The 27,318-nt window shown below is 38.6% G+C and overlaps 2 protein-coding genes across 7 annotated transcripts in view; both read left to right on the top strand.

The window, feature by feature from the left end:
* POLR3G (RNA polymerase III subunit G) overlaps positions 1–549 on the top strand; it is a 70,195-nt gene extending 69,646 nt beyond the window's left edge. Inside the window, exon 7 of the mRNA XM_032846653.1 lies at positions 387–549. Coding sequence (XP_032702544.1) covers positions 387–489 — 103 coding nt within the window. The 3' untranslated portion in view covers positions 490–549. The remainder of the gene's footprint in view (positions 1–386) is intronic.
* The window catches only part of ADGRV1 (adhesion G protein-coupled receptor V1), a 554,175-nt gene that overhangs the window by 4,946 nt on the left and 521,911 nt on the right, over positions 1–27,318 (top strand). For all 6 annotated transcript variants that reach the window (XM_032846581.1, XM_032846569.1, XM_032846573.1 and 3 more), the window contains exon 2: positions 387–485. The gene's annotated coding sequence lies outside the window, so the exon portion shown is untranslated. The remainder of the gene's footprint in view (positions 1–386; positions 486–27,318) is intronic.

Raw genomic sequence — 27,318 nt, 5'->3', positions numbered from 1 at the left:
TTAATTAAAGTTTGTGAATTGCATTTAGTTGTCATGCCTCTTTAGTTTCTTTTATTCCAGAAAGTTCCCAAGCTCTCCTCCTCCATTGCTTTTATTTCTTACAGATTTCAATACTTTGTGCATAAGGACACTGAGACATTAAGTATCTTATAGTTGGCAATAGTAGAGCAGAGTTCTGAACTCAGATAGTTGTCAAGAATCTGTGAGATTAATCACACCACTCACTACTTTGTAAAGAGACTGATAACCAATTTGGAGACTCTTAATTCATCACCTACCTTCAGGGTAGATAAATGAGGATGGGAGATTGGTCTTGAGGTCTGTAGTGAGAATTTTTTTGAAGAGACTTGTCACTATGCTATGCCCTCTATCTCCACCACCCCTAGGCAAAAGTGGCAGAGAAGCAGAGAATCACTTGGAGAGCTTGACCTGGAGTTTGAGGGACAGAGGAACCGGTACCTGACTCATTCTGAAAAAGTCAAAAGGTGAGTTTAACACTGCCCTGCAGTAAGAGTAGTGGCCAGGGGGAAAATATGGTGTTTTGAGGATCAGTTGTGGACACAACAGAAGGCTCTTAATTATCTAAAAAGACCACACTGGTGGGATGTAGTGATCCCTCAGGACTACCAGAAGGTAGAGACTGGAAGGTTGATTACAAGTGGCCTGCCCAGGGAAACATAGCCCATGTCAGGTATCCCCATAGATGAGTCTCCAAATAACTCATTCAGGAAAGAACTTTTTTTTTTTTTTTCCTAACCTTTGTTCATCTCCTTCTCTACTTCTCAACACTGAATGAGCCATTAATTAAAGAGCATCATGAAAAGTAGAGGAGTTGGGAGGAATAGCGAAAATGAGTGACTGTGTCCTCCTTCCTCACTGCAGGCTTTGTAACCAGGATCAGCCCCAAGCAAGAGAAGAACTTGCCAAACTTAAATGGGAAGTTAAGCTTTGCTTTGCACTCTCTGAGAGTGAGACTATTTGTTAATAATTGAAAATGAATGTGAAACATGGGGGCCACCCAAAATTTCATTCTGGGGACAGAAAAGAATTTTGAACAGAGCAGGTTTTTGTTTTTGTTTTTTTAAATATTTATTTATTTATTTGAGAGAGAGAGAGAGAGAGGGAGGGAGGGAGGGAGAGAAATAGAGTGTATGAGTGCGCAGGAGGCAGGGGCAGAGGGAGAGAGAGAATTCTAAGCCGACTTTCCACAGAGGGAGGAGCCCCTCCCCCCCATATAGGACTCTTCAAGGTTTGATACAGGGCTTGATCTCACAACCCTGGGTTCATGACCTGAGTGGAAATCAAGAGTTGGGGACTCAACCAACTGAGCCACCCAGGCGCCCCTTAAACAGTGCACATTCAGGGGCTCCTGGGTGGCTCAGTGGGTTAAAGTCTCTGCCTTCGGCTCAGGTCATGATCCCAGGATCCTGGGATTGAGCCCCCCATCCCGGGCGCTCTGCTCAGCAGGGAGCCTGCTTACTCCTCTCTCTCTGCCTGCTTCTCTGCCTACTTGTAATCTCCGTATGTCAAATAAATAAATAAAATCTTAAAAAAAAACAAACAGTGCACATTCAGTGAGTCAGTGGTGAGAAAGAACAGAATTGTGTTAATTCAGTAAACTGGTGACTTAGGTATTGAACCTCTTTGCAGTATTTCCTCCTCAGGATTGGCACATACAGAGCCCTGGAAAAGAACTACTTTCTCAGTCAGTGCCAGAGTGACTCTGACCTTTGAATCTGATTTAGGACACATTGTTCAAAGATTATTCTCCTGTGAAGTTGTCCAGAATTGTGTGTTATGTTGCCTTTGTGTAAACTGCAGGCAGAACCCTTCTGATTGTGGAGTGGAGCAGATTATCACTGACAACATGAAAAATGTTCAGTAATGCCGCCCCAATTCTGCCCCTGCCATGGGAGTCAACTGCAGTTGTCTGAGCATTGGCTAAGAGTTTGTTTGGATATTGATTCTGCTCTGGGTGCGGAACGCTGGCATTCAGGCAGTGCCTGTCCATTCCCTCATCCCACTTCCAGGGCTATATATATTTATGTTTTAAGATTTTTTATTTATTCATTTGAGAGAGAGAAAGAGTCACGAGTGAGAGCACAAGTAGGGAGAAGGGGCAGGGAGGGTCAGATGGAGAGGGAGAAGATGACCTACTGAGCAGGGAGTCCAAAGTGGGGCTCAATCCAAGGACCCCGTGATCATGACATGAGCAGAAGGCAGACGCTTAACTGACTGAGCCACCTGGGAGCCCCTCCCATGCTATATATTTAATCTAGATTGTACAGGCATCCCTGAGTGGCATAGTTCTTTTTTCCTTTCATCTCAGGCCCATTCTGCCTCCGTCTCTTCTGCTCTTCTTCCAACAGTGGTCGCAAGGAGAACTAGCTTCTAATCTTTTCTGGCCTACCTTCTATTTCCAGCAGGAGGCTTTCCCTTTAGACCCTCTAGGAGACCGTGTTTCTGATTGTAGATAGGATGATCATCCACTAGTAGGATTTGCCTCTGACCTCGAGTTTCATTAGTATCAAGCTTCACTCAGGTCCACTCCAGCAGCCCTAGACTTCCCTCTCAGATCCTTCAGTCTCTCAACATTCCCGTAATGCCTGTCCCTGAAACTTCAAGGTACCCAGAGGGAAGAGGCCTGGCATTTAGCCTGTACAAAAGATACAGGAGCAGAGTTGGTCTGGGCAAGAGTGTCCTCCTCCTAGCATCATCTCAAATAAGGAAGGGCTTCCTTTGACATGCCTCCTGATGCTGACAGTGGCTCCCAAAAGACTGATGAGTGAGAAATGTTGGTATATCCAACTTAAAAATATTTCTTGATTAAGGGGAGAAAAGGAACATTAATTGACTCACGTGTTTATGGATTCATTTCATATGAGGTGGCTAAAAACACTAAACAATGTAAAATTAAGCAAATTACCTGAAACTGAATAAAAATTAAATAAATGTCTTTTATTCCATGGGTGATGATGATGAAGAGAAAACGCCATTTGGAATTAGGAGGAAAATTATGTATTAGGCTGAAGCACATGAAATTGCTGTTATTCCACCATTTTGCCCTTGTTTGACCATTTTTGTATAAGCAGATATCAGTTTCATATGTTTCAGCCTAATATTGATGTTTTAAAGACATCTTTGATACCAGTTCTCTGCTGTAAATGCTTTTCTATTTGAATGATAAGGTATGTTACTCCAAGTCCTTTCTTAATATTATTTTCAGTTACTTCACACCACCAATAGAGTGCATTGGGTGCCTGGTGATATCAAAGAAAGTTTTTGTAATAAAATGTATGCATAGACGCATCTGGTTATGATTTGCTTTTCCTTTTCTCCGATTGCATAATTCAAGTTGATGCTGCATAAATCTTTTTCCTTTTATTCCATTCCATATGGTGGCAGAACAACTACCAAAAGATGAATACTTTCAGTACCTTTCATATCAAAGCTGCAGCTTTCACATTCTGTTCTATTGATACTGCATTTTGGCAGTGGATAAAGGGACACAGTTAAAGTCTCTGCTCATAATTGGTTTTGTTGAGGAAAGATTTTCTTTGAACTACTGACCACCCGTGATTTTATAATTATCGGAAATTAACCAGCTCAGCATTTCTTGTAGGAAATATTCACAATTCACTTCCTTGGTTTTTGAAGAAAAAAAAAGAGAGAGAAAAGAATACAGAAAAGAAAAACTGAAAAGTATTAGAGAATTCCATTTTGTTTGGGAGTAGGCCATGTAGGATTGCTCTAATGGAATGCTAAAGCTGTATTTGTCTGCATAGCACTCTTTCAAGCACAGTCTTAAAAACCTTTTTACTTTCTCAGAACTCTACAAAGAAGAAAACTTAAAAAGGATTTTGGTTTTCTGAAAGGTGAGACAATTCCAGAGTACATTTTCTCATATGAACTGACTTGCACACAAGCTGTAGGAAAAGCATTAAAGCATTCTGCAGAAGACTTTTTTTTCTTTTCAGCTATTTTCTTGAGACTTAATCCACATAGCATACGATTTGCTCATTTGAAATGGGCTTCTTTTTTATATTTAACAAAATGAATTTTTTAATATATTGAGGTAAATTAAACATAACATAAAATTTGAAAGTCAATCAGGGAAAGACAATTATCATATGATCTCCCTGATATGAGGAAGTTGAGAGGCAAAGTGGGGGGGTTGGGGGGTAGGGAAGGGAAAAATGAAACAAGATGGGATCGGGAGGGAGACAAACCATAAGAGACTCTTTTTTTAAATTTTTTATTTTTTATTTTTTCAGCGTAACAGTATTCATTATTTTTGCACCACACCCAGTGCTCCATAAGAGACTCTTAATCTCACAAAACAAACTGAGGGTTGCTGGGGGGAGGAGGGGAGGGAGAGGGTGGTGGGGTTATGGACACTGGGGAGAGTATGTGCTATGGTGAGTCCTGTGAAGTGTGTAAACCTGATGATTCACAGACCTGTACCCCTGGGGCTAATAATACATTATATATTAATTAAACATTTTTTAAAAATTTACCATTTTAACCATTTTAATTGTACAATTCACAGTGCTATACAACCATGACCTACTTCCAAAACTTTTTCATCACTGTAAACAGAAACTACAGAAGGTACTCTTATATGTCTTTCAATATGATCTAAAATTCTTATGATTGCATGGAATTGTGTAAGTTAAGTAGACCTTACTGGACATCTGAAAGGTAGAACACTCCAAACTTAGGTCTTATGCTGCTGGCAGAGATGTGTGCATTAAGTGGACCAGGGATCCCTATCTATGTGAAGTTTATAAGGCCCGGCATGATGCCCAAACATACCATCAGTCAAACCTGTCTTCCCACTGGGCTTGATTTTCTCACCCATGTGGGAAATAGACAGTGGGAGCTTTGTTTGCAGTGGCTTTGTTTGCTTGTAGCCATTGGTAAAATAAACATTACCTCAGATTGCACAAGTCCTGGGTAGAATTTGGGGGTCCTGGGAGAACAGATCCTATAACCAACACAGATGACTCCATCATGTTATCTGGTTTTGACTCACCCCATTGAGGTTAATAGCATTGCAGCATCCTATGCTTATCCCAGTAGGACTGGTCTAGGTCATGGGATGTTAAAGGAGAGACTCCTCAGCTCTGGGAAGAGATCTAAAGGAGGAATTCTAATGAGAAGCTTGCCCATTCTCCCTTCCACTTGGCCTGATATGTCAATGAAGCTTTAATGATCTTCAGGATCTTGTCAGGATCTTGTCAGACAGATCTGTACTTCTGAAAAGTTCTCATCATTTCATCTTTGGACACTGACTTCTGCACTGAATTTAGTTCAGTGATAACTGAAAATATGTACAGTGAGTGCTTGCATTGACAAATCAGATCCATGTTGTGACCCAATCTGCTAGAAACTTACGTGATTATAAAACTGTCTTTGAAGAAATCTCAGTATTTTAAAATAGTTTTAGAATCTTACATTTGTTAAATGGGGAAAGTATCAGTAAATGGACATTATTAAATAAAAGGATTTAATAGATAATTTGCTTATCCTGGTTCTTGTTAATTTTGCTTCAAGATGGGATATATAGAGGCACCTGGGTGGCTCAGTTGGTTAAGTGTCTGCCTTCGGCTGAGGTTGTCATCCTGGTATCCTGGGATGGAGCCCTGAGTTGGCCTCTCTGCTCCTCTCCCTCTTCCTCTGCTCTTTCCCTCTGCTCCTCTCCCTCTGCTTCTTCCCCCTGCTCAAGCTCTCTCTCTTTCTCTCTCAAAAGAAAGAAAGAAAGAAAAAGAAAAAAAGACAAAAAGGTAGGATATAAGAAAATGGAATTTGAAGAATCTTAAATCAAAGATTTAAAGATTTTCTATCAAAAGCTTCACATCTCTCCTCCCTGCCCTCCTGCCTGACACCTCCCAGGGAATTAGCTATTTGAATTCAGTAAATTTACCATAGCCCACAGAATGTTTTTGGAAACTTTAAATTCTTTTCCACCGTACTATCAGGCATATAAATGCGAGCTTATTACAAAATAATTATGCGAGGAGTGGAAACATTATAATCTGTCCTCATAAATAAAGTGCAGACAGAAATCATAATCTCAGCCTAACTAGAACTCAGTGTTAGGAATGACGGATTTGTTTGCTTTGCCTGCTCCCAAACCTCAAGTAATAAATCTCAAAAGCTTCAATATTGATTCAACAAAATGAATGGCTGAGTCGTTTCAGAAGGACTCTGACAAGTGGACAAATGCTGCCATGGTGACATTTTGATATGCAGTGTGGTTACTGAGCTTTGCTGGTTTCCTCCCCCTGCCATTAAGACAAAATGACAAACCATGGGAAGTACCACACACAGCGGGCCTATACCAGAGGCAACTAGGGAAAAAAGATTTAATTAGCTGTTCTTAAAGGATTAAAGATTCCATATACATTCATAACTGATTTATGGGGAAATTCCTTTTAAAATATGAGAAAAGCTGTTCTGAGACACATTTCTTGTTCAGAAATAGAAACCATTATTAATCTAAAAATGTCTCAGCATTTTCTGTGAATGTTTTATAAATAAATTTCTTGGGGAAGGGATATTTTTATCTTGGGAAGATAAAGAATTAAAATATTTCCCACAAGACATAAAATCGTACGTAATTTATTCTTCGCTAAATAATGTAATAAAGTATTGCATATGGCCATAATAAAAATAAAATACATATCTATAATCAAATACTACTGTATATGTTTAAAATTTGTAAGGAAATGAGATTATTCATAACAAAGCAATATGTACACTTGGCTAGTACTTGATCTTAATATTCATTTGGTGGAGCTATTAACAATTACATGTATATTTGCTTCCTTATTAGTATAAAAGATACCTAATTATATTAAAGACAGGTATAATCACATTTCAGCAATAAAGAGAAATTGTTTAAAAATTTTAATGGGAAAATGCTTTAAAATACATAATTATTTGAATTTGTAAATTTATTTATATATAATTACCACTGTGGTGTATTGGATTGGTTAACTTAGAATAAAAACTTTCTCAACTCCATCTGTAATTCAGCTGAAGGAAATAATTGTTTCTATTTTATTTCAGTGTTTTTCAGCCAGTTATTAAAATCTTACTATATAGCAGACTTCACTTTGTTCAACCTATACACAATTCTGTGTAGTAGGTATGAAAATTTTCATTTCGCAGATAAGGAAACTAACGTGTGAAAGAATAACAAATTTATTTAAGTTTGCTCAATTTATCTACATTATATTATCTCTTTGCATTATCTGGGCCCAACCATAAGAAAATGCTTCCATTTTTGCTCTTCTATGCCTTTAGAAATAGAAACTGTGCTCCTGATTTTACAAAATCTCAGGTATATTCTATAAATAAACTTCTTAAGGAAAAACATTTTTAATGTAGGAAGATGAAGATTTAAAAACTTTGCAAGAACATAAAAGTCATAATTCATCCTTCCCTTTTTACTTACTAATTTTAGAAAAATTAAATATTGAAAGTATAGAAATTTTTTTTTAAACTTTTTTTTTTTTTAAGATTTTATTTATTTATTTGACAGATAGAGATCACAAGTAGGGCAGAGAAGCAGGCAGAGAGAGAGGAGGAGGCAGGCTCCCTGCTGAGCAGAGAGCCCTATTCGGGGCTCGATCCCAGGACCCTGGGATCATGACCTGAGCTGAAGGCAGAGGCTTTAACCCACTGAGCCACCCAGGCGCCCCGAAAGTATAGAAATTTTTAAAAAAGAAACCTAAATAAGTACAAAAAATTAATATTTTTATGTGAAATATGAATTTCACACACAAAAAGCAAGAGATAAAAAGGTTTTGATGTTGTTATCAGGCTTTGTTTTGTTTTGTTGTCATCAAATGTCTGGTTTAAAAATTCTAAAATGCTCCTTCAAGTTCTGTCGTCTGTGATGGTTCTGAGTTGATTGCTACTTTGTCAAAACCTCAGTCTTAAGGAGGAACTATTCTTTTCACACTCCATCTATGTAAGGACCAAATACTTTACAGAGAAGCCTGTGACAGAGAAGATTAGAGATTTCAAAACAATCATGATACATCAAGACAAGTTGGTCACTTCTAGGTAATCTAAGTAGCCTAGAAAAGATCCAGGGTAATCAAAAGCTTTGTCAAGATAGTAAAATATGGAGACCATGACTCCTGTCACCTGTTCAGCCTCTTGCAGTTGGCTTAGTGGAGTCTTCTGGACAGCAGTGGTCAGCGGACCCCACTTGCCACACTAGAACCAACCAGGGTTGAAATGCTCCTATTTCAGTGGGAAGATGTGGAGTTATCTCCTGCTGGAACTGTGTGGGAGCCTTTTCTGCCGTTCTCCTTTGTCCTGGCTCCCCCCATCACACAACTGTACATATGTAACATTTTCTAGGGCTTTGGTGTCAGTTTTGTTTTATTTTTAGTCTGTGGAAGTTTTGCATACAATAAGAAAGATGTGAAAAAAAGGCCTCTCAGGAGCCATGAGATTGAAAAGTTACTTTAGTTATCAGGTTCTGTTTTGATACTTGTATCCTAAATCAATTAATTCACTCAACATTCATTTATGGAGCGCCAGTGTTATAGGATACTTTGCACAGGTAAAAATGAATTGGCAGATGCTCCCAGACCTCAAGAATCTTTCTTAGCTCAATTTGCTGTGCTGTTTGACAAGGACATATGATATATATTCTAGTCCTGATTCCTTGCAAGATTCCCTGTCCTCAGTCCTCATTTTTTTTTTGTCATCTGCTGCTTCTTTTTTTTTTCCCTCTGCCTAGTTTCTGATCAATATTTTTGTCTGAGCTTCACAACATCTATATATTCAGGTCCTGGCTAAACTCTTGCTTGCTCTAATCTAAAATTCTTAACCCTTAACAGTTTTGCCTAGAGTTCTTCTTGCCCTCTTGGGCAAAGCATCAGCAAAAAGGAAAGAAAAGAAACAAAAAGAAGCAGCTAACACCTATTATAAACATAAGTACTGATGGGGGCTTTCTGTTCACTTGCTGTGAACATTGTACAGTATTATAAGTCAAAGTCTTGAACAGGCCATTTTCCTCTCCCCTAGAACAGGCTAAATCCCGTGTTCTAGGGGAGAGGACCAAAGAAATAAGAACCCGACTTCTTCTTCTTCTTTTTTTTTTTTTTTAATTTATTTGACAGAAATCACATGTAGGCAGAGAGGCAGGCAGAGGAGAGGAAGGAAAGCAGGCTCCCTGCTGAGCAGAGAGCCCGATGCGGGGCTCGATCCCAGAACTCTGGGATCATGACCTGAGCCAAAGGCAGAAGCTTTAACCCACTGAACCACCCAGGCGCCCGTGACTCAGTTTTATTGGAACACAGCTGTGCATATCTGTTTGCATATTGCCTTGGGTGCTTTCACACTACAGCGGCAGACTTGAACTCGAGACTGCATGGCTCGCGAGTCTAAAATATTTACTGTCTTGCCCTTTACTGAAAAGTTTTCTGACCCTTGCCGTAGAGGTTTAAAACTATTTTTGTATATGTTTCCTGTTCAGTGTGGCTTAATCACAGCATGGCTCAGACTCAGAGGTCCAGAGGTAATTGGAAGCACCTGTCTGTTCTGTGAGGCAAGATAACAGCTTGTCCTGGGAACCAAAGCAGTGAGGGAGTGACTGATCTATGAGAGACAAGAGCAAAGGTATCTTGATGCAATCCAGTAATTTCATCTCTCCCTTCTTTGAACCATCTCTGGTATCTTTCTGACAGCACTGGTCACATTGTACTTTGAATGATCACAATTTTGTATCTTCTTTCCTCTACTCAAAGCGGACTACAGGAAGGTAGAGATTGCATTTTGTCCATGTTCATATTTGGAGTGTCTAGCAATTCTTCTGGTTAAACAGGTACTCACCTAAAATATGTATTGCAGTTAGCAGGCTTATGATAGCATCTGAAAAAGGGGAAAAGCAAGGTCTGGCATCTCAGATGCTGTAGGCTTTCATGTATTAGCAAGTAAGAGATCAGTTATATGAAAATCAGCTTCGAGTAGTGTTCACCTAACTAGTAACACCAAGGATTAGCTCTCTGTGAGAGACTGTTCAAGTAATTGCTCAGATTTTTTGAGGCTTTTATTTCCAAGAGGTCCAAGAATACTTGTATTTTTTTTCTGACCTGGAAACTGAGTCTCAGCTTCAAGTATGCTCAGTTATTAAATGGATTCTCTGATTCTTTAGTGGCAGAAATTATTCCCTCTGGCCCACAAATTCTAATTCTGGGTCTCACAGTGGGTCTTCCTCCTTATTATCTGTCTAGTGACATGATTCATCCAACACATATTTAGTGAGCTACTACTATTGTGCCCAGGTTCTTTGAGAACATGGGTTTAGGCTCTGTTTCTCCATTACGGAGTGCTAAGATGATAAACCCTACATGTTACTGAGAACTTTACGGCATATTGGTGTGCAAGGGAGGAGAGATGGGGGACCAGGAGCCTGATGGGTCTGATGGGAGTGTGGAAAGAAAGGGGAGTCCAAGTTTGACAAGCTCCTGACAAGTCTAATTTTGTTTCCTGCCTGGGACCTAGCGCTTAAACAGAAGAAGCCTCTGGCAGACAGATTTGGAAGCTCTTTTGTTTTGTTTTTAAGATTTTATTTATTTATTTATTTATTTGGCAGAGAGAGAGAGAGAGAGAGAGAGCGAGCACAAGCTGGGAAATGGCAGACAGAGGGAGAGGGGAAAGCAGGCTTCCCGCTGAGCAAGGATTCAAAAGGTGGGGCTTGATCCCAGGACTATGGGATTATGACCCAAGCCAAAGGCAGACATCTAATGTACTGAGCCACACGGTGCCCCAGATTTAGACACCCTTGAAGTAATATCCTGCTTCTACTTCTTTGGAGGTTAAGCTAAGTGGAGGCTGCCTAAGCTTGGTTTTGTTCCTTGGATAAAATTCCCTTATGTGTGCCTACACTTAGAAATCTGAACTCAGAGTGTCAAATATGAGAAATAGCTTTTTCAAGGAACTACAAAAATCTTTGAAGATTTATAAAGTGTTACTTGGTATGTAAGGCTAACTACATTGAAGAAGGAAGAAAAATTGTACGACATCAGTACTTTTCTTACGGGGTAAAGCAAATGAATTACTTTTGACTGTGGGAAATTTAGAGTTACAGAAAAGTGATTTGACGGAGATTACTAAAGGGCCATCAGTGCTGCACTGAGGCAGAATTAGGAATTTGGCCACCTTTGTCTTCTCAAATTTCAACTTTCCTTTCAACACCTCTCTCTCAGCAGCACCTGCCACCTCCCATGTCCACATGCCCAGGAATCCACTTCTTTTCTGTTTTTCTTACCAAAGCATGACTTGAAGAACAAAATCTCTTGGTGCTGTAAATGATGGAAGAAGTTTAGAATATTGGTTTCAGGTGTATTTGTATTTTATTATGGGGTCAAGTCATGTTTTCTAATGTTGAATTGTGAAGCACCAGGACATAAGCTTTGGGAGTCATTTTCATATGTTGGCCTTCCAGATTCTTCACAGAACCCTATTCTATTATACAGGCCTGTTTGCCCTCCCTCCTTCTCCTCCAGATATGTGGAATTTCTGCTACTATATCCTAGACCTTATTCTTTCTTTCTTTCTTTCTTTCTTTCTTTCTTTCTTTCTTTCTTTCTTTCTTTCTTTTTCTTTCTTTCTTTCTTTTTCTTTCTTTCTTTCCTCTTTCTTTCTTTCTTTCTTTCTTTCTTTCTTTCTTTCTTTCTTCTTCTTTTTTTTTTTTTTCCAATTCCTAGAGCTTATTCTAACTACCAGGAATGGAGTAGCAAATGAGAAAGACGTAGGGCCTACCCATCATGGAGCTTTTATTCTTAAAGGTAGAAAAAAACACCTAAATAAGCACATAAGATATTTATTGGGATAAATGATATAAAGAAAACACAACAAGGTAATGGTTAAGAGTGCCTTTGGAAGATATCAAGGCAGATGCCTGTGAGGATGGGATAGTCGAGCTACCCCTTAAATGAAGAAGATGATAGAGAAGCCAGCCATATGAAGATCTCCGTCAATGGAGTGCCACACAGAGGGGAAAGTTTGTGCGTAGGTTCTGAGGCAGGAATGATTTTGATGTGTTGGAGCCACAGAAAGAAGATCAGTGTGATAGGAATATAGTGAAAAGAGGGAGAATGGTATAAGATGAGACTAGAGAGGAAAGTGGGGCCAGAATCATGTGGTCCTTTTAGTCCGTGTGAGGAGCTCAGATTTAAGTGTGTTGGGCATCCGGTAAATACTTCCGGTATTTGATAGTATCTGCACCACCCTGTCACATATTTGTCCTCAAAGTACCAGCTTTTCTGTTTTCTGGTGTTTTATTTTTCAAGGCAAAGATCATCAGCTCTCTGAGAAGCTTTCACCATTCCACATAATCTCTTCCTCTTGGGATATCTCTAGCACTTTCTGGGAGGCTCATTTTTTTGCTTGGCATCCTCTGCTTTTTTGGCTCATTAAACTTTCACCCTAGACAGTGCAAGCTCAGTGCACTTAGGGTTGTGTTTTAGGGATCACTGTTCTTCCCACAGTGCCTTCCAGTATCTTCTTCTTCCTGAACACCCGGTAGAAATTGTTAATGAATTACTTAGTTCCCTGAGGTAGCTTTAAGAAGGAGAGTGGGTTTAAGGTTTACTTTCAGTTCATCACAGTGCCGAAGGTAGTGTCCTACACAGAGTGAAAATGCATGCTGAGCAAGTTCAGTTGTGGAGAATATTTTTAATCACAGGACTTGGTGAAACAATGCTTAAGCCAGAACGGTTTGATAGACACTGACCTTGTCAGGGTCTTAATAAATTAAAGTAACATTTTGCTGCAAATAAAGCCTTTTTACAAATAATACAATAAAACCATGGGTTGAATATACAATATTGAATAATCTAGAAACTGTAAATCTATGGGGCATATTAACAGTGAACACACGTTTAAAACAATGTGAAGAAAATATTTTTCTAACATTATATTTTTCTGTTTCCCGTTATCACCGCATGAATAATGGATTCACTGTTTTGACTATAAATTGTCTCCACGTTTCAGTTTCCTTAGTGTAGGTTATAGTAAGCACATCTGTGTCTACTCTTCCACTAGGCTGTGTGGATTTAGTTTCTAGACCCAGGTCCAGCTTTTTAGTTGAGCATCACAGGAAAGCTAGTCAATGTCCTTATCATTTAGGTTGCTCTTCTCACTACCTGTTCTTATGCTTCGAAGAGCAGCATTTGCATTCCTACCCAACTTCTGTACCAGAACTCTTTTGCCTGAATCCTCTTTGCTTTAGTACCCCCAGCTGTTTGTTGACTGTTGCAGCTGTGAGATGAGATGTTCAGCAACAGCCCATAATAATGCTAAATTAGTCCTGCTTGAGAGCAAAGTAGCTATCTGTTGCAACTCAAAGTAACTATCTAGTTATTCCAATGGAGATTCATAAGGATAGCCTGTGCCCTGTGTTTGGAATTAGGAGACATAAGATCCATTCTTGTTTCAGACTTTAAGCCATTCAATCAGTATGTATGTATGTATGTATTTAAGATTTTATGCATCCATTTGACAGAGATCACAAGTTGCTAGAGAGGCAGGCAGAGAAGGGGGGGGAGTAGCTTCCCTGCTGAGCAGAGAGCCCGATGCGGGGCTCAATCCCAAGGACCCCGAGATCATGATCTGAGCCAAAGGCAGAGGCTTAACCCACTGAGTCACCCAGGCGCGCCAATCAGCATTTATTTTCATTTTTTCGTCCATAAGATCAGCAGTGAGGTGGCGTTGGACTGCCAATTGCTCATCTTTAACCTCCTCCCGGGTTTGAAACTTTTAAGAATTCTGCCTGTGCTTTTCTCTGGCGCAGACGGGTATTTGCACGATGGGGATGATTTGATCTGACCTCGGGGGCTTTCCTTTTTTAAGCCCTGGAAAAAATCGCCAACATCTATTGGGGTTTACCACGTGTCAGATGTAGCGTGGCAGTTCACACAGGGTTTTATTCATCTAATCCTTGTAACTACCGTACAAGGTAGGAATTAACCCTCGTTTATAAAAGAGACATAATTTACCTATACGTTGACCTTAGTCTTCGTTTGTAAGTACATGTACGGGCAGGGTCCTCCTTTCTAATACTTCACCCATTTGTGCGCAAATTCTCATTGTGAACATCTCAGGGGAGGCGCTTCAGTCAAAGTTTAAATAATCGTCCTTGGGAAAGGATCAAGAACCAGTAAGTGGCTTTTCTCCTCAGAAAGAACACCGTGAATTGCTTACAGTAGAGTGGCCAGGGCGGAGTGCCCGCCAGTCGGGTGGCAGATGGTGTCCTGGTGCCCAAGGGGACAAACTACAAAGTTTAGTCAAAGAGTACAACACCAAGAAGCCAGAACCGCATATCTCGCCTGCGCGGTACAGACTGAGCCCAGACTCCGAGGTTCCGTCGCGCCGGCAGGTCAGCTTAGGCGCCCGGCGGCCGGAACAGTCCATTAGGGATGGCCACTGCAGGGTGTTCTCGACGCCAGAGCGCAGACCTGGCTGCCCGCTGCGCAGACGGGGGCGCGCTGCCTTGGGCAGCCACCCCCGCTCCGCTGGTCAGGTGAGCGCAGCCCGGGGAGCCGCGAGTCCTATTGGAGCAGACGGAGGATGAAGGGGGAGAAGAGAGGGGGGAGGAGAATGGAGCCACAGTCCTGACCCGACCGCAGGAGAGAGGACCAGCAGCCAGGCGAAGCCTAGGGACGCGAGAGAGAGGCGGAACGACGGTGTGCGAAAGGGACCCGCGGGGACCGAAGGGCGCGCGCGGATGTCGGTGTCCCCAGGGCTAGGTAGGCCAGGGCTGGGGGATGGTGCCGCGAGCATCCCCGGGCTACAAGGGAGCGGCGCAGCACGCGCGGCCGCAGGGGCGCTGCTCCCGCACCTGTTGCTTGAGGTGGAGGCGTGGGCGCCGGAGGCAGGGCGTGCGCCCTGCGCTGATCCCGCACAGCGGGCTGCGCTGATCCCGCACAGCTGTCCGCGTCCACTCCACTCGGGGCTGCGGCGGGGCGGTGAGCTCTCGGTTCCTGCCAGCCACGCTTGCAAAAGCAGCTTGATCTCAAGGAACGTGAGAAGTGGGAATCAGCAGAGGGAAAACTTTCCTTTCCTCTCTTTCTGCCTCTTTGAAACCCGAACCCTAGCTTTAATTTTAAAAAAAGTCTGCTTGGAAAATAGCCGACCAAGAACGGCGCGCCATAGGTAATAATTAATGAGAACGCTGAAATGAACTTAAGGAGTCTTATGTTAAAAAATAACCGCTGTGTCGAAGATTTTCAGTGAAATATTTTGATTTCAGGGAGTTTGGAATTAGCCTGGAACCGCAGAATAATATATACATTTTTAAAAAGCTTAGACATTTTTAACGTCTTCAGGTATTTTAAAATCGATTTTTTTTCTTAAAATTAAAACTAAGAAACTGTGCTAGTGTTCATGGGGGAAGAATCTCATTTTAAGGTGCTATATTAACTTACTCGTTGTAACTTTTATTTTGAACCGACTTTTAACATTTCAGGAAACCTACAACTTTTAAAAATGTCTGTAATGTGTTTATATGTAAGCTGTGGACTGTTTTAGAAATTACTCCTATCAAATCCTGAGAGTGCATGATTACCAACCATTAGGATAAAGCTCAAAAAATACACCTTAACTAATACAGCTTTATTTAAAAATTCTTTCTGAATTTATTACCTTACATTACTAAAGTCTTTTCCCTCCCCTTTGTGTGTCACTTATCAAAACAGCTAGATAGAACAACAACAACAACAAGTCATTAAAAAAAGATGTTTTAGTCAAGATACAAAGGAACAACAACAAATTTTTTTTTAAGATTTTGCTTATTTATTTGACAGAGAAAGAGATCACAAGTAGGCAGAGAGGCAGGCAGAGAGAGAAAGGGGGAAGCAGGCTCCCTGCTGAGCAGAGAGCCCAATGTGGGTCTCTATCCCAGGACCCTGAGATCATGACCCAATTGGAAGGCAGAGGCCCAACCCACTGAGCCAGGCGCCCCAACATTTTTTTGGGGGGGTGATTTACTTAGGTTGTGCCAAATACAGTGTGAACTGTGACATAGTGGAATCTTTTAAATATATGCAATTAGTTATGTCTTGGCTTGCAGTTAACTTACTGTGACTTTGGACATTCATGCATCCTTCTGCACCTGATTTTTCCTTATTTACAAAATAAAGGGATGGAACCAGGTAACTGAAAAGACTTATTTCAGGTAGAGATGCTAAGTCTCCTTATACCTTTTAAAACAACTAGCCAACATGTATACACTAAAAATAAGTATGGCCAAATTGTATCTCCATGTTTTTTCCTGAGGAGTCACAATAGTAGCCACCCCATACAGAATGCCTCTTATGTAATGAATTCTGAGAAACCCTTTATATAGATTATTTAACACTTACCACAAGACCATAGATTAGTATTATCCCAATTTACAGATAATGATATTGAGGCATGGAAAGTTTAAGTCCCTTGCAAAAGTTCTCCAGAGCTGATCAAGGATCTTTCCTGAGTGCTCTAAGCTCTACCCTATACTGAATGTGATGATTAAAAGCTGAAACCACATATAAACATCAACTAAAAATAATCTTAGACTAAAATGTAAGTACATGATGAGGTACAGGTAAATTATGGAACAAAACTGAGTCTTAATATCAGAAATAGAAATCATGTATCAGTCAACATTTATTATATTTTAATAACAGCAGTTCTAGTTTTATGCTGTATATATATATATCAAATATTGAATGCCAGTTGTATTCATTGTTGGGAAAGGATAATGTGAGACATATTTGGAACACAAATACTTTGATGGTAATAAAAGTAATGATTAGAAATAATACGGTAAGGCAGAAGCTAGTATGAGGCAGAGTATTTCATACATCTTTCTACTTGCAGGTGCCCTTGCCCATATTGTACCCAAAGAAAAAGTGTTCACAACAGAATTAACTGTGACTAAACCCTTTTGTTCATGCCCCACAGTGAATGATAATACTATACTGCATTTACTGAATGCCCACTGTGTGTGAGGAATTCTAGTCCCTTTAAAAAGTGTAACTTTGTATTTAATCATCAAATACTGTTATCCTGATTTGCAGATAAAAAACTGAGGCAGAAAGATCTGTGAACTGGGAGGACCCACAAAGAAAATACATTTTGCCTTAGATTGGGTGTGTGATCCCTTAGTGTTCAGAAAGTCAAAGGCTGTGAAGACACTGTTGCACTCCTTAAGCACTGGGAGGAAATTTGGAGCCAAACTACATCAACCTCTTTATTTCCTACTTGGGTAAACTGAAACAGAAAAGTTGAGAGACTTAAAGTCATAGATTCTCTTTTTGCATTATGACTGGATACTCCCATAAATTAATAAGCAAGAAGCATGATAACTGATTAACTTGGTCATTACATGTATGATTTATTGACATCAACCAAACACTGCCTCATGCTCTATTTTAATATTTCTGTCCTACTGTTACTGAAAATTTCAATGTTACTCAATTAGGCTACTAAATCTTTGAGGCCAGGGACTATATTATATCTTTCTTTAGTGTCTCTAGATTTGAGCAAAATGGTTAATATACTGACTTTGTTATAGGCTTTGTATTTACCTCTGATAAGTCATTGTTTTATACACTGGGTCCAAAGGTCTGCACCGTGTGCAAGCACTGTGCTGTCATTACTTTTACTTCACATAGAGGGCAACCAGATAATTTATGGATGCTTTTAAAGCATATTGAGCTCCTTAGATGATGATAGCTTAATTTGATTATAAAATGTAGTGTGATCAGGGAGAGATTTGGATGGGCATTTCCCTGATTTTGTGAGAAAAGTTAAACAGCTTAATATTACATGCGGTTGAGTGTCTATCTATCTCCTTCTTTGACTTGGAAATAACTATACAAAGTCATGTAGGAAATTCAGACAGTACAGGAGAAAGAAAAATCACCAGGAACTCCACTGTCCAAAGATTTTGATGAACATCTAGCCAGAAAGATTTCTTTTTTCGCCATAACTCCTTCTGATTCGGGGTGAGAGCTAAATCTTTTATTGGAGCTGTTTACGATTGAAAGCTCTACTTAGTGTTCTGTCACTCTCAGGCCGCTCAAACTTTCTATAAATAATGATACTTGTTGAGAAATGAAGATAAAAAGACTCTCATACAGAATGAAGTAGTACAGAAAGTTGATTTCTGGGCATGCATGCCCGTTTTTCTCCCTTCACAAGGCAGGATTGGGGGGGGGGTAAGCGGGGTTGAGGGCATCTTTGCATGTATGGAGGGTTCCCCAATGTGTCAGGATGTCAGGCCACACAAGAGGCCACAGCGCCCGAGCTCCGTTGCCCCGATGGAGGTGTGGAAGAGGAGGAGAAGGGTGGAGCTGGGTCGCAGGAGGCTGTGGTAATACAAAGGCTGTGTTTTCTGATTCCACTGTGACACACTAGACACTTCAAAATGTACCAGACCAAGTCCCTCCCCCAGCTGCTGGGCAGGTGGTCATGGGGCCCTTTCTGGTGCAGTCAGGCGTAAGGCTGGCTATACCTCAGAATGAGGGCAGGATGCTGATAGGGCATTTCTCATTCATATATTCAGGATTCTGAAAACCCCGAATGGACTCTTTTTCATATAAAGGGGGAAAACTGGCTGTTGGAATAATTCTCCATAAATGAGTTTTGAACTAATAGAAAATTATTAAGTATAAAGGGAGGCTGGGGGTTTCTTTGAAATAGGCAATGATCGCTCTTGTCATATGTGTTTGAATATAATTATGCTGAAAATATTAATGTTTTAAAGGTGATAGTATTTGATAACTTTCATTCATAAATTTATTTGTTATTCAAAATTTCCTTTTCCTAGGCACATTTTTTTAATTTGTGCTGTATATTTGAACATAGAATTCTTTTCATGCCTTACTTTATTAGGGGCTTAACGTGGCTTAAATCCAACCATCTGTTCTCATCTTGGCCATCAGTGCATTGGAGGTGCTGGTAGGAGCTAAATAAATTTCCCACATTTTAAAGGTTAGGGAAAGAGCTACCTTTATGAATAGATTTCAAATGATTCTCAGCAAGACAATAGTGCAGAAGTGGAGTAAAAATGCATTTCATTCTCTGAAGCACAAGGTTCCCTGTCTGTCTTTAGTTTTGCTGAAAGGCAATTAGCATTTCAACTAGCCAATTTGGTTACATGTAATGAAGTACTTGGGTTTATAATTTGCTGCTCTCTGTCTGAGGCAGTTGAACTCCAGCTCTTATGTAATCCTCTCCAAGTAGCCTTCTCTCCAGCATAGTTATTGTTGCTGGTCTTAAATAACTAATCAACAGAGTTTTCCTTGCCTTCAACTGCGGGGTGCCATAAGGCAAGGAAAATGAAATGCCACGCTAATAAGGGGATGATTATAATTATTAAATAGTCATTATTGAAATGTGGCCCAGGTTGAAAGATACAGAACAGCTTCAAATGAAATAGCTTCAAAATACAACTTCAAAAAAGGCATTGTGTGGCACTCTTAGTTTATTTCTGCCTGCAGTGGGCGCAGTGAACAGAAGATATATATGTTATATAGAGGGAATTAGGTGAGATGACTCAAAATTAACAAAGAAGCAATTCTTAATTATTTGTATTGACTTTGCACTCTTTCTGCAGAAAAGAATTCTGTGGGGGAATGTGTGTAAAAGAGAAAAGAATTTCTTTTAAGTGTTGTAACAAGTGAGCAAGTGCTCTAAAGTATACTGTGGAAATAATTCAAGGGTTTGTATTTCTGTGCTAATTGAAGATAAGATTTTGTTAGCTTCTTTAGTCATGGATTCTGATAGTTAGGTAATATTAATATACTTCATGCCCATATCCTATTCTTCTTAAGACAGCACTGTATGTTTTGATAGTCCTTTTGTTAGGATAATTGTAATGATATTATCCTTTAATCTGTGTCATGGGGCAGTAATTCAGTTTAGCTCATCTTTTTATGCAGCACTCTTTTTGCAAAGTTGTACGTACGTAATTATTTGGAAATAAAATAATACATTTCTCATTTTTCAAGTAAGGTTTCACTGAAAAGATGTAAGAGAAATATTTTAGATATAAGCCTGGCACATGATCAATATAATTTGAGAATGTATATGAAAGAATTGCACTGTCTTTTATATTTCCAACCTCTGATATAAAGCAAAAACCCTATCTGCACCTATAATTAGAGTCATTTGTATATTATTCAACTATATTCAGCAGTGTTGGTGAACAGGCATGAAATAAAGAAGACTTCCCTGTGCTTTGGCAGACTAGTCCACTAGGGATGGAAAGTGTTGTGGAAAAAGTGGGACCTGATATGGACTTTGAAGAATGGTGGAGAAGAAGAGGGAGTGGAGAGAAGTAGAGAGAAGAGCCCCAGGAATAGCATGGATCAGGGGTGCAGAGGGAGGAGTGATCCAGGTGTCTTGTCCCAGATACACAGTAGATCAACTTGACTGCAGTTGTTGAAAGAAGAGAAAGGGATGGCTGGAAGTGCAGGGTCAGTTGGATTTTTTTAATAAAGATGAGATAGAATTAAAAAAAAAAAACAACCCCTACCTTTTAAAGTAAGTAATTCAGTGGTTTTTAATATATTTACAGGGTTGGACAACAGTCCCCACTGTCTATTCCAGAACATTGTTATCACCTCAAAAAGAAATTCGGTACCCATTAATTTTCCCTCCCATCCTCTCCCACCCCCAAGTCCCTGGCAACCAATTTGTGTCTTTACAGATAGGGCTGTTTTGGACATTTCACATGGCCGGAATCATATAGTTTGTGGCCGGAATCGTATAGTATGTGGCCTTTTGTGTCTGCCTTCTTTCACTCACTGTAATGTTTTCAAAGTTATCATGCTGTAGCATGTATCACTACTTCATTCTTTTTTTACGGCTGGACAGTATTTGTATGAATATATAAATATACTGCCTTTATCCATTCATCAGTTGATGGACATTTGGATTGTCTCTACTTTTTGACTGTATATCGTGGACATTTCTATATAAGTTTTTGTGTGAACATATGTTTTCTGTTCTGTTGGTTGTATATCTAGGAGAGGAATTGCTGGGTCACTTGGGATGGTGGATAAAATAGCCAGGATGCATTCAGGAGAAGTTTATCCCTTTTCTTTTATACCTTCTTTTAAGCTCAAGGTCACATTATGGGGCAGATGTATCAGGTATGGCTTGAGGGTTCACCAGTTGGAACTTTCCTTGCATAAACCTTTGCCAATTAACTAAGACATTTAAGATACGACCAGATTGTGAGAAAACAACATAAAGGAAGAACTTGCAGCCAATGACTTCTTCCTCACCACTGGCTGTGGTTTTTTCCTAAGAGGGAAGTATAGTCCTGGCTGGCATAGTAATTAACCTATCTAGGATATGCTAAAATCAGAAATGTTATTGGATATTATTTGATGCACATTGAATTCAATTCTCTAATGATTTCTGTGTTTTCAGTAGGGACTCATCTAAATTATATTAGTTAAACTACCAAAATGAGAAAAAAATTATTTTTGCTTCTAAGACAAATTACAAAAGGTTTAAAATGTTTCATTAGGGAGGGCAATTCAATAAATCACTTGAGAATTGGGCTTTGGGTAAAAGACAAGTCCAGTTCACTAATGTATAGTTTTATCAGCTGTCAGTAATTCTGGTGTGTGTCTGTGTGTTTGTACATTTATGCATTGGTTTATCTAAAACCTTAACTAATTTCCTGAAAGTATCTGATGTACTTTATAAAATGAACAAGTTTGAACAAACAAATTTGAACGAATTTGTCTAATTTTGGTAGAAGCAAATATATTTTAAGGTTCTGCTTAGTACCTTGGGATTTGCAACGTAGGTTCACATGAATTAATTCATGTAACCTTAACCACGTGGTTGTAACTTATTAACTGTTTTACTTTATAGTTGAAACAAAGATTTATAAAAGTCAGCAAAATTAAAAACAGCAGCAAACTCAGGTCTTCAATTTAATGTACAAAAGTTGTCCACTCCTTAATGATCACAGTAATGATCATAATCTATTATTTTTTGGTGTCTCATAAAAATATTTCTATTAATTTTTAGATGAATTGACTTCTTAAATTTCCTAATATAAGTAGATCTGTTTCATCAGGTAGCATTACATTGAAAATCGCACTACAATAAAAATATTTCCAAATCAGGACTTCACTTCTTTTGAACATTTGTCACCAAAATTATAAATAATTAGAGATAATCTTTGAATACCATTACAAAGCAATTTGATACTGAGTGGCAGTTTTACCTAATATTTAAGAAATCTTTCTTGGAGAAAGTCAGCAAATTCAGGAAATTGTTTCTGTTTTTAGGTGATTAGAGTGTTGTAGTTTTTATAAGTCAGTGCTATAACTACTACTTGAGAACTTGGAATAATAAAATCAATAGAATTTCCAGAAACTGTTATAGTTTAGGGGATTTTACTTCATCCTATTTTATTTCTCACTAATATTCATGTGTGCTCTTATACTGAGAGTTGGCCATTCATTCCTTCAGTGTTTACTGAAGCATTCTACCATGGACTTGAAAAACATGCTGAGTGGATGATTTCTACTTTTACATTTAATTGTAGCTACTGACCTCAAAAACTCAGATTTTATAGTGATTTTTTTTTAACATTTTAAAATCCCAACGATTTCATTGGCACCGTGATTAGAAATCTTAACCCTACTCTTCTAGGCAGCTAACTCCTTTTTCCTTCCCTCCCCAGAAGATGAATGAAATTAGAATTAGAATGCCTATTTGCCTTCTTTCATTGCTTCTACTCTTATTAAAGTATCATGTCATTCACGAATAAAATGTATGCCAACAACTAATTCCCTTGCAAGTGGAAAAATCACTGTGAGTGTGAAATTCTACATAATAACCATTCTTGTTACATCATTAACCATTAGGTATAGGACTGGTCTCTTCAGTAGACTGTGCTAGTGAGTGGGCTATGCTGCCAATTAAAAGCTAGGTTTGATTATAGAGAGAAGAAAATAAAGATGTGCATTTTTTATTTAATGACATTTTTATATGATAGGATGTATAAATATAGTGGCTTTTAAAATGATCTTTCCTACAAGATCTTTCCTAGCAAGACTAGAATATTAATCTAGTATTTAGTTAAAAACATAGGATCTGGACCTTGAGAGCTTAGGTTTGAATCTTGGCTTTGGATTTCTGAGATCTAATCTTGACAAATATATTTAATTTATATGTCAGGTTCCTTATCAGAAAATGAGCATAATAATAGTACTTATATTTTAAATGGTTGCTATGAGGATCAAAGAAATTAACACGTGTAAAGGAATTAGAATAGCCTCACTTTTAGCTGCTATTAGCTGATATTGTCACACACAAAGCCCAAATTTTTGATGATTAGGGTGCATGAAGGATGCCCTCTTCTTTTGCTCCTTTGGTCTCCTCTGGATTCCTAAAGAGGATTTAAATTTATCTTGAAGCTACTAAAGCTCAAGTGTCAGCCCCTAATATTTCTTTTCCTTTCTTAATTTTATAGACTTTTTTTTTGGATCCTTAGCATATTAATCTTGTAGCCTTTTTATTTTCGAATACAGGTACTTCCTTAAGAAAGTCTCCTTAAAGACCTCCACTTAGGTTTACATCATACAGGTTCTGATTTCTATAATAATTGCTGCTTTTACTCATGAGTCTTTCTAGGGCCTTTTATTTTATTTTTTTAAAAATTGTACGGGACACCTGGGTGGCTCAGTTGGTTAAGCAGCTGCCTTCGGCTCAGGTCATGATCCCAGCGTCCTGGGATCGAGTCCCACATTGGGCTCCTTGCTCGTCAGGGAGCCTGCTTCTCCCTCTGCCTCTGCCTGCCATTCTGTCTGCCTGTGCTTGCTCTCTCTTTCTGACAAATAAATAAATAAAATCTTTTAAAAAAATAAAAAAAAATAAAAATTGTATTTATTTGAGAGAGAAAGAGAGAGAGAGAGAGAGAGAGAGAGAGAGACAAGCAGACTCTGTGCTGAGGGCAGAGCCCGATTCAGGGCTTGATCTCAGAGTCCTGAGATCATGATCTGAGCCAAAACCAAGAGTTAGACACCCAGGCACCCCTCTTTCTAGGACCTTTAAAAAAAAAAAAAAGAAAAGATTTTATTTATTTCTTTGACAGAGATTGCGAGTAGGTAGAGAGGCAGGCAGGGTAGTGGGGGGGAGCAGGCTCCCCACTGAGCAGATTTGGGGCTTGATACCAGGACCCTGAAATCATGACCTGAGCCGAAGGCAGAGGCTTTAACCCACTGAGTCTCCCAGGTGCCCCTCCAGCAAGGTTTTTTAATATATATTTTGAACTCTGTGTTATTTAGCTCCTGGTAAGTTGACATTTTTGTTATTGTATAGTGACTGTCTTTATATGCGTTTTGCCTTGAAGTCTTATTTTGTCTGTAATAAACACCAATAACATTTCACTAGGATTTGCCCGTTATCTCATGAACTTCAGAAAGAAGGAAATGATCCAAGAAAGGTCTAAAATGTAAAGAATGTTGACTGAACTTGAGAATAAACATTTGGATAAACAAAGAATATTAATGATTAAATTCCAAATTCATTGTTATACATTGAGAGTTAAGTAAAATAAGATAGAGCTTATATCATCAAATTAGCATGTTTGTGGTGTTTGTGTGACAGAGGATTGGTTTTGAATATTGTAAGATCCTTTTATTGTTTAGTAGTAAGGTGAAGATATTTAAATTGAAACTTTTAAAAATTTACGGGGCAAAAATGATAACTCTCAAAGAACAAATGCATCAATTCACAAGCACAGTGAAAGAAAGCAAGAGAAGAAAAAGTAAAACTGTATAAGAGCAGGGCAAAAAGCACAAATGGCAGAAAAGGATCTAAATGTATGACTAATTATAATAAGTGACTATAAATCAAACTCCTCAGTAAGAGCACAGTGATTATCAGAGAAGACCAAACATTATAGAAATCAATTACATGTTGTTTACAAGGGACACACATTAGACAAAAGGACTTAGGTTGAAAGCAGGAGAATGCAAAGAGAGATAACGGGCTCTAACAATTTTGTATTTAATTTTGTACACTGTTACTTGAAGAGGAGCCCCAAATTTATATATGCTTCAGTCATAACTAACCACTCTAAAACTTAAAATAACCACTTTGCTCATAAATGTACAACTCGCAAGGGCTTTGTGAGCACAGTTATCTCTTTTTGATTATAGTCATCCCAATAGGAATAAAGTGATATTGTGGTTTTGATTTGCATTCTTCTGATGACTGGTTAATCATGTTGAGTACCTTTTCATGCAGCTGTTTGCTTTTTGTATGCATTCTTCTGTAAATGTCTATTCAGTTCCTCTACCCATTTTTTAATCAGATTGTTTGTTTTTTGGTATTGAGTTCTGAGTTCTTTATATATTTTGGATATTAACTCCTTATCAGTATAGAGTTTGCAAGTAGTTTCTCTCATTCTCCAGGCTACCTTTTCATTTTGTTGATGGTTTCCTTTGTGTTGCAGAAGCTTTTTTTTTTTTTTTTTTAAATTTTGATGTAGTTTCTCTTGTTTTGCTTTTGTTCCTTTTGCTTTTGGTGTCAAATTAAAAAAAAAAAATTGCCAAGACTGATGTCAAGGACCCTACCCCCTATAATTTCTTCCAGGAGTTTTATGGTTTCAAGTTTTATGTGCAAGCTTTTAAGTCAGTTTGAATTGATTTTTTTATCTGATTGTTTCATCCACAATGATCATTTTACAATTATTTTATTAGGAGTTGCAACCATGCTTTGTTAACTCTGTCATTCTTGCCACATTAGCTGGAATTCTTTAAAGAATAACTTTTCCTTAATGGCTAGGGTATTTGGTTATTCTGAAAAGGAGTTTACCCAGAATAGACAGGATGAATATTTAATTCTTCCTTTTTTTTCTTAAAGATTTTATTTACTTATTTGACAGAGAGAAAGAGAGAGAGAGAGAGAGATCACAAGTAGTCAGAGAGGCAGGCGGTGGAAGGAGGGGAGCAGGCTCCCAACGTGAGGCTTGATACCAGGACCCTGAGATCATGACCCCAGCTGAAGGCAGAGGTTTAACCCACTAAGCCACTCATGTGCCCCAATTCTTTCTTTTTAAATGTTAATTTCAGAGTTAGCCATTGATGCTCCAGTTACTTTCAGTGGTGACCGGTGAGATTTATTTATTTCAGTATACTTATGAACATAAAGATTTGTATGTTTAATGTGTTTCAAAACATTGCAATCATTACCTTTTAGGTGCACAAAAATTTTAGTCTTTGACTATGGAGCCCTTTCATGTTCCTCTGCCCCATCCATGTAACCTCATTAATCCTTAATAGCTTCCTTGGTAGTACAAGATGCTCAGGTTCATTTTGCATATTTCCCTCCCCAGACATCAATTATTCCTATAAGAAATCCTGGTTTTACTGGGGAATGGTGTTTAGAGACAAAAATCTAAGCAGTGTGGTGCTTGTTGTTACTGAGTTGTCATTACTTCTAAGCCTTTTTGATAGATGAAGTCAGAAATATGTAGTTTACAAAGAAAAAATGTCATGAGGTGAGACTGGTATTTCCAATTTAAATTTAACTATCCAGATACTTTATATAATTTCTTTGGTTTTATTGTCATGTTTTCTCTTATGTAATGACTTATTATTTGTCTTATCTTATAAACGTGTGTAGTTTCAAAATATATATTCTACAACATATAAAATGTGGTTCCAAAATATATATTCTACAATATAAAAATATAATTTAAACACAATAATAACTGATATTACTACTGACAGTAAGAATACTGAATGAAGTATATAAGCTTTCTTTACAACTGTATTTGTTAGAATTTATTCTACTGTGGTCAGTCAAAATACTATTTCTAAATTCACTAGAAATAATTATTTTATCTGTGCGATTATATCATCATTTGATAGACAGTTGCTTTATTTATTTCAGTTTGTCTATATGTAGTTATTTTTGCAAAGAAACATTGGCAACATAATTCAGGGGCTAGGAAAAATAGTTATCTATAGGGGAAGGAAAGGACTAGGTTGATGGAAGTGAGAATTCTCTTAATATACCTTGTCACAGAGCACCTGGGTGGCTCAGTGGGTTAAGCCTCTGCCTTCAGCTCAGGTCATGATCCAGGGGTCCTAGGATCGAGCCTCACATCGGGCTCTCAGCTCAGCAGGGAGCGTGCTTCTCTTCCTCTCTCTCTCTCTGCCTGCCTCTCTGCCTACTTGTGATCTCTGTGTGTCAAATAAATAAATAAAATCTTAAAAAAAAAAAAGAATCTTTTTTAAAAGATTGTGATCTCTGTGTGTCAAA

Source organism: Lontra canadensis, unplaced genomic scaffold, assembly GCF_010015895.1.
Source record: "Lontra canadensis isolate GAN:19392208 unplaced genomic scaffold, GSC_riverotter_1.0 scaffold4, whole genome shotgun sequence".
In the NCBI taxonomy this organism is placed as follows: Eukaryota; Metazoa; Chordata; class Mammalia; order Carnivora; family Mustelidae; genus Lontra; species Lontra canadensis.
The sequence above is the reverse complement of the archived record's forward strand: the minus strand, read 5'-3'. Positions and strand labels throughout refer to the sequence as shown.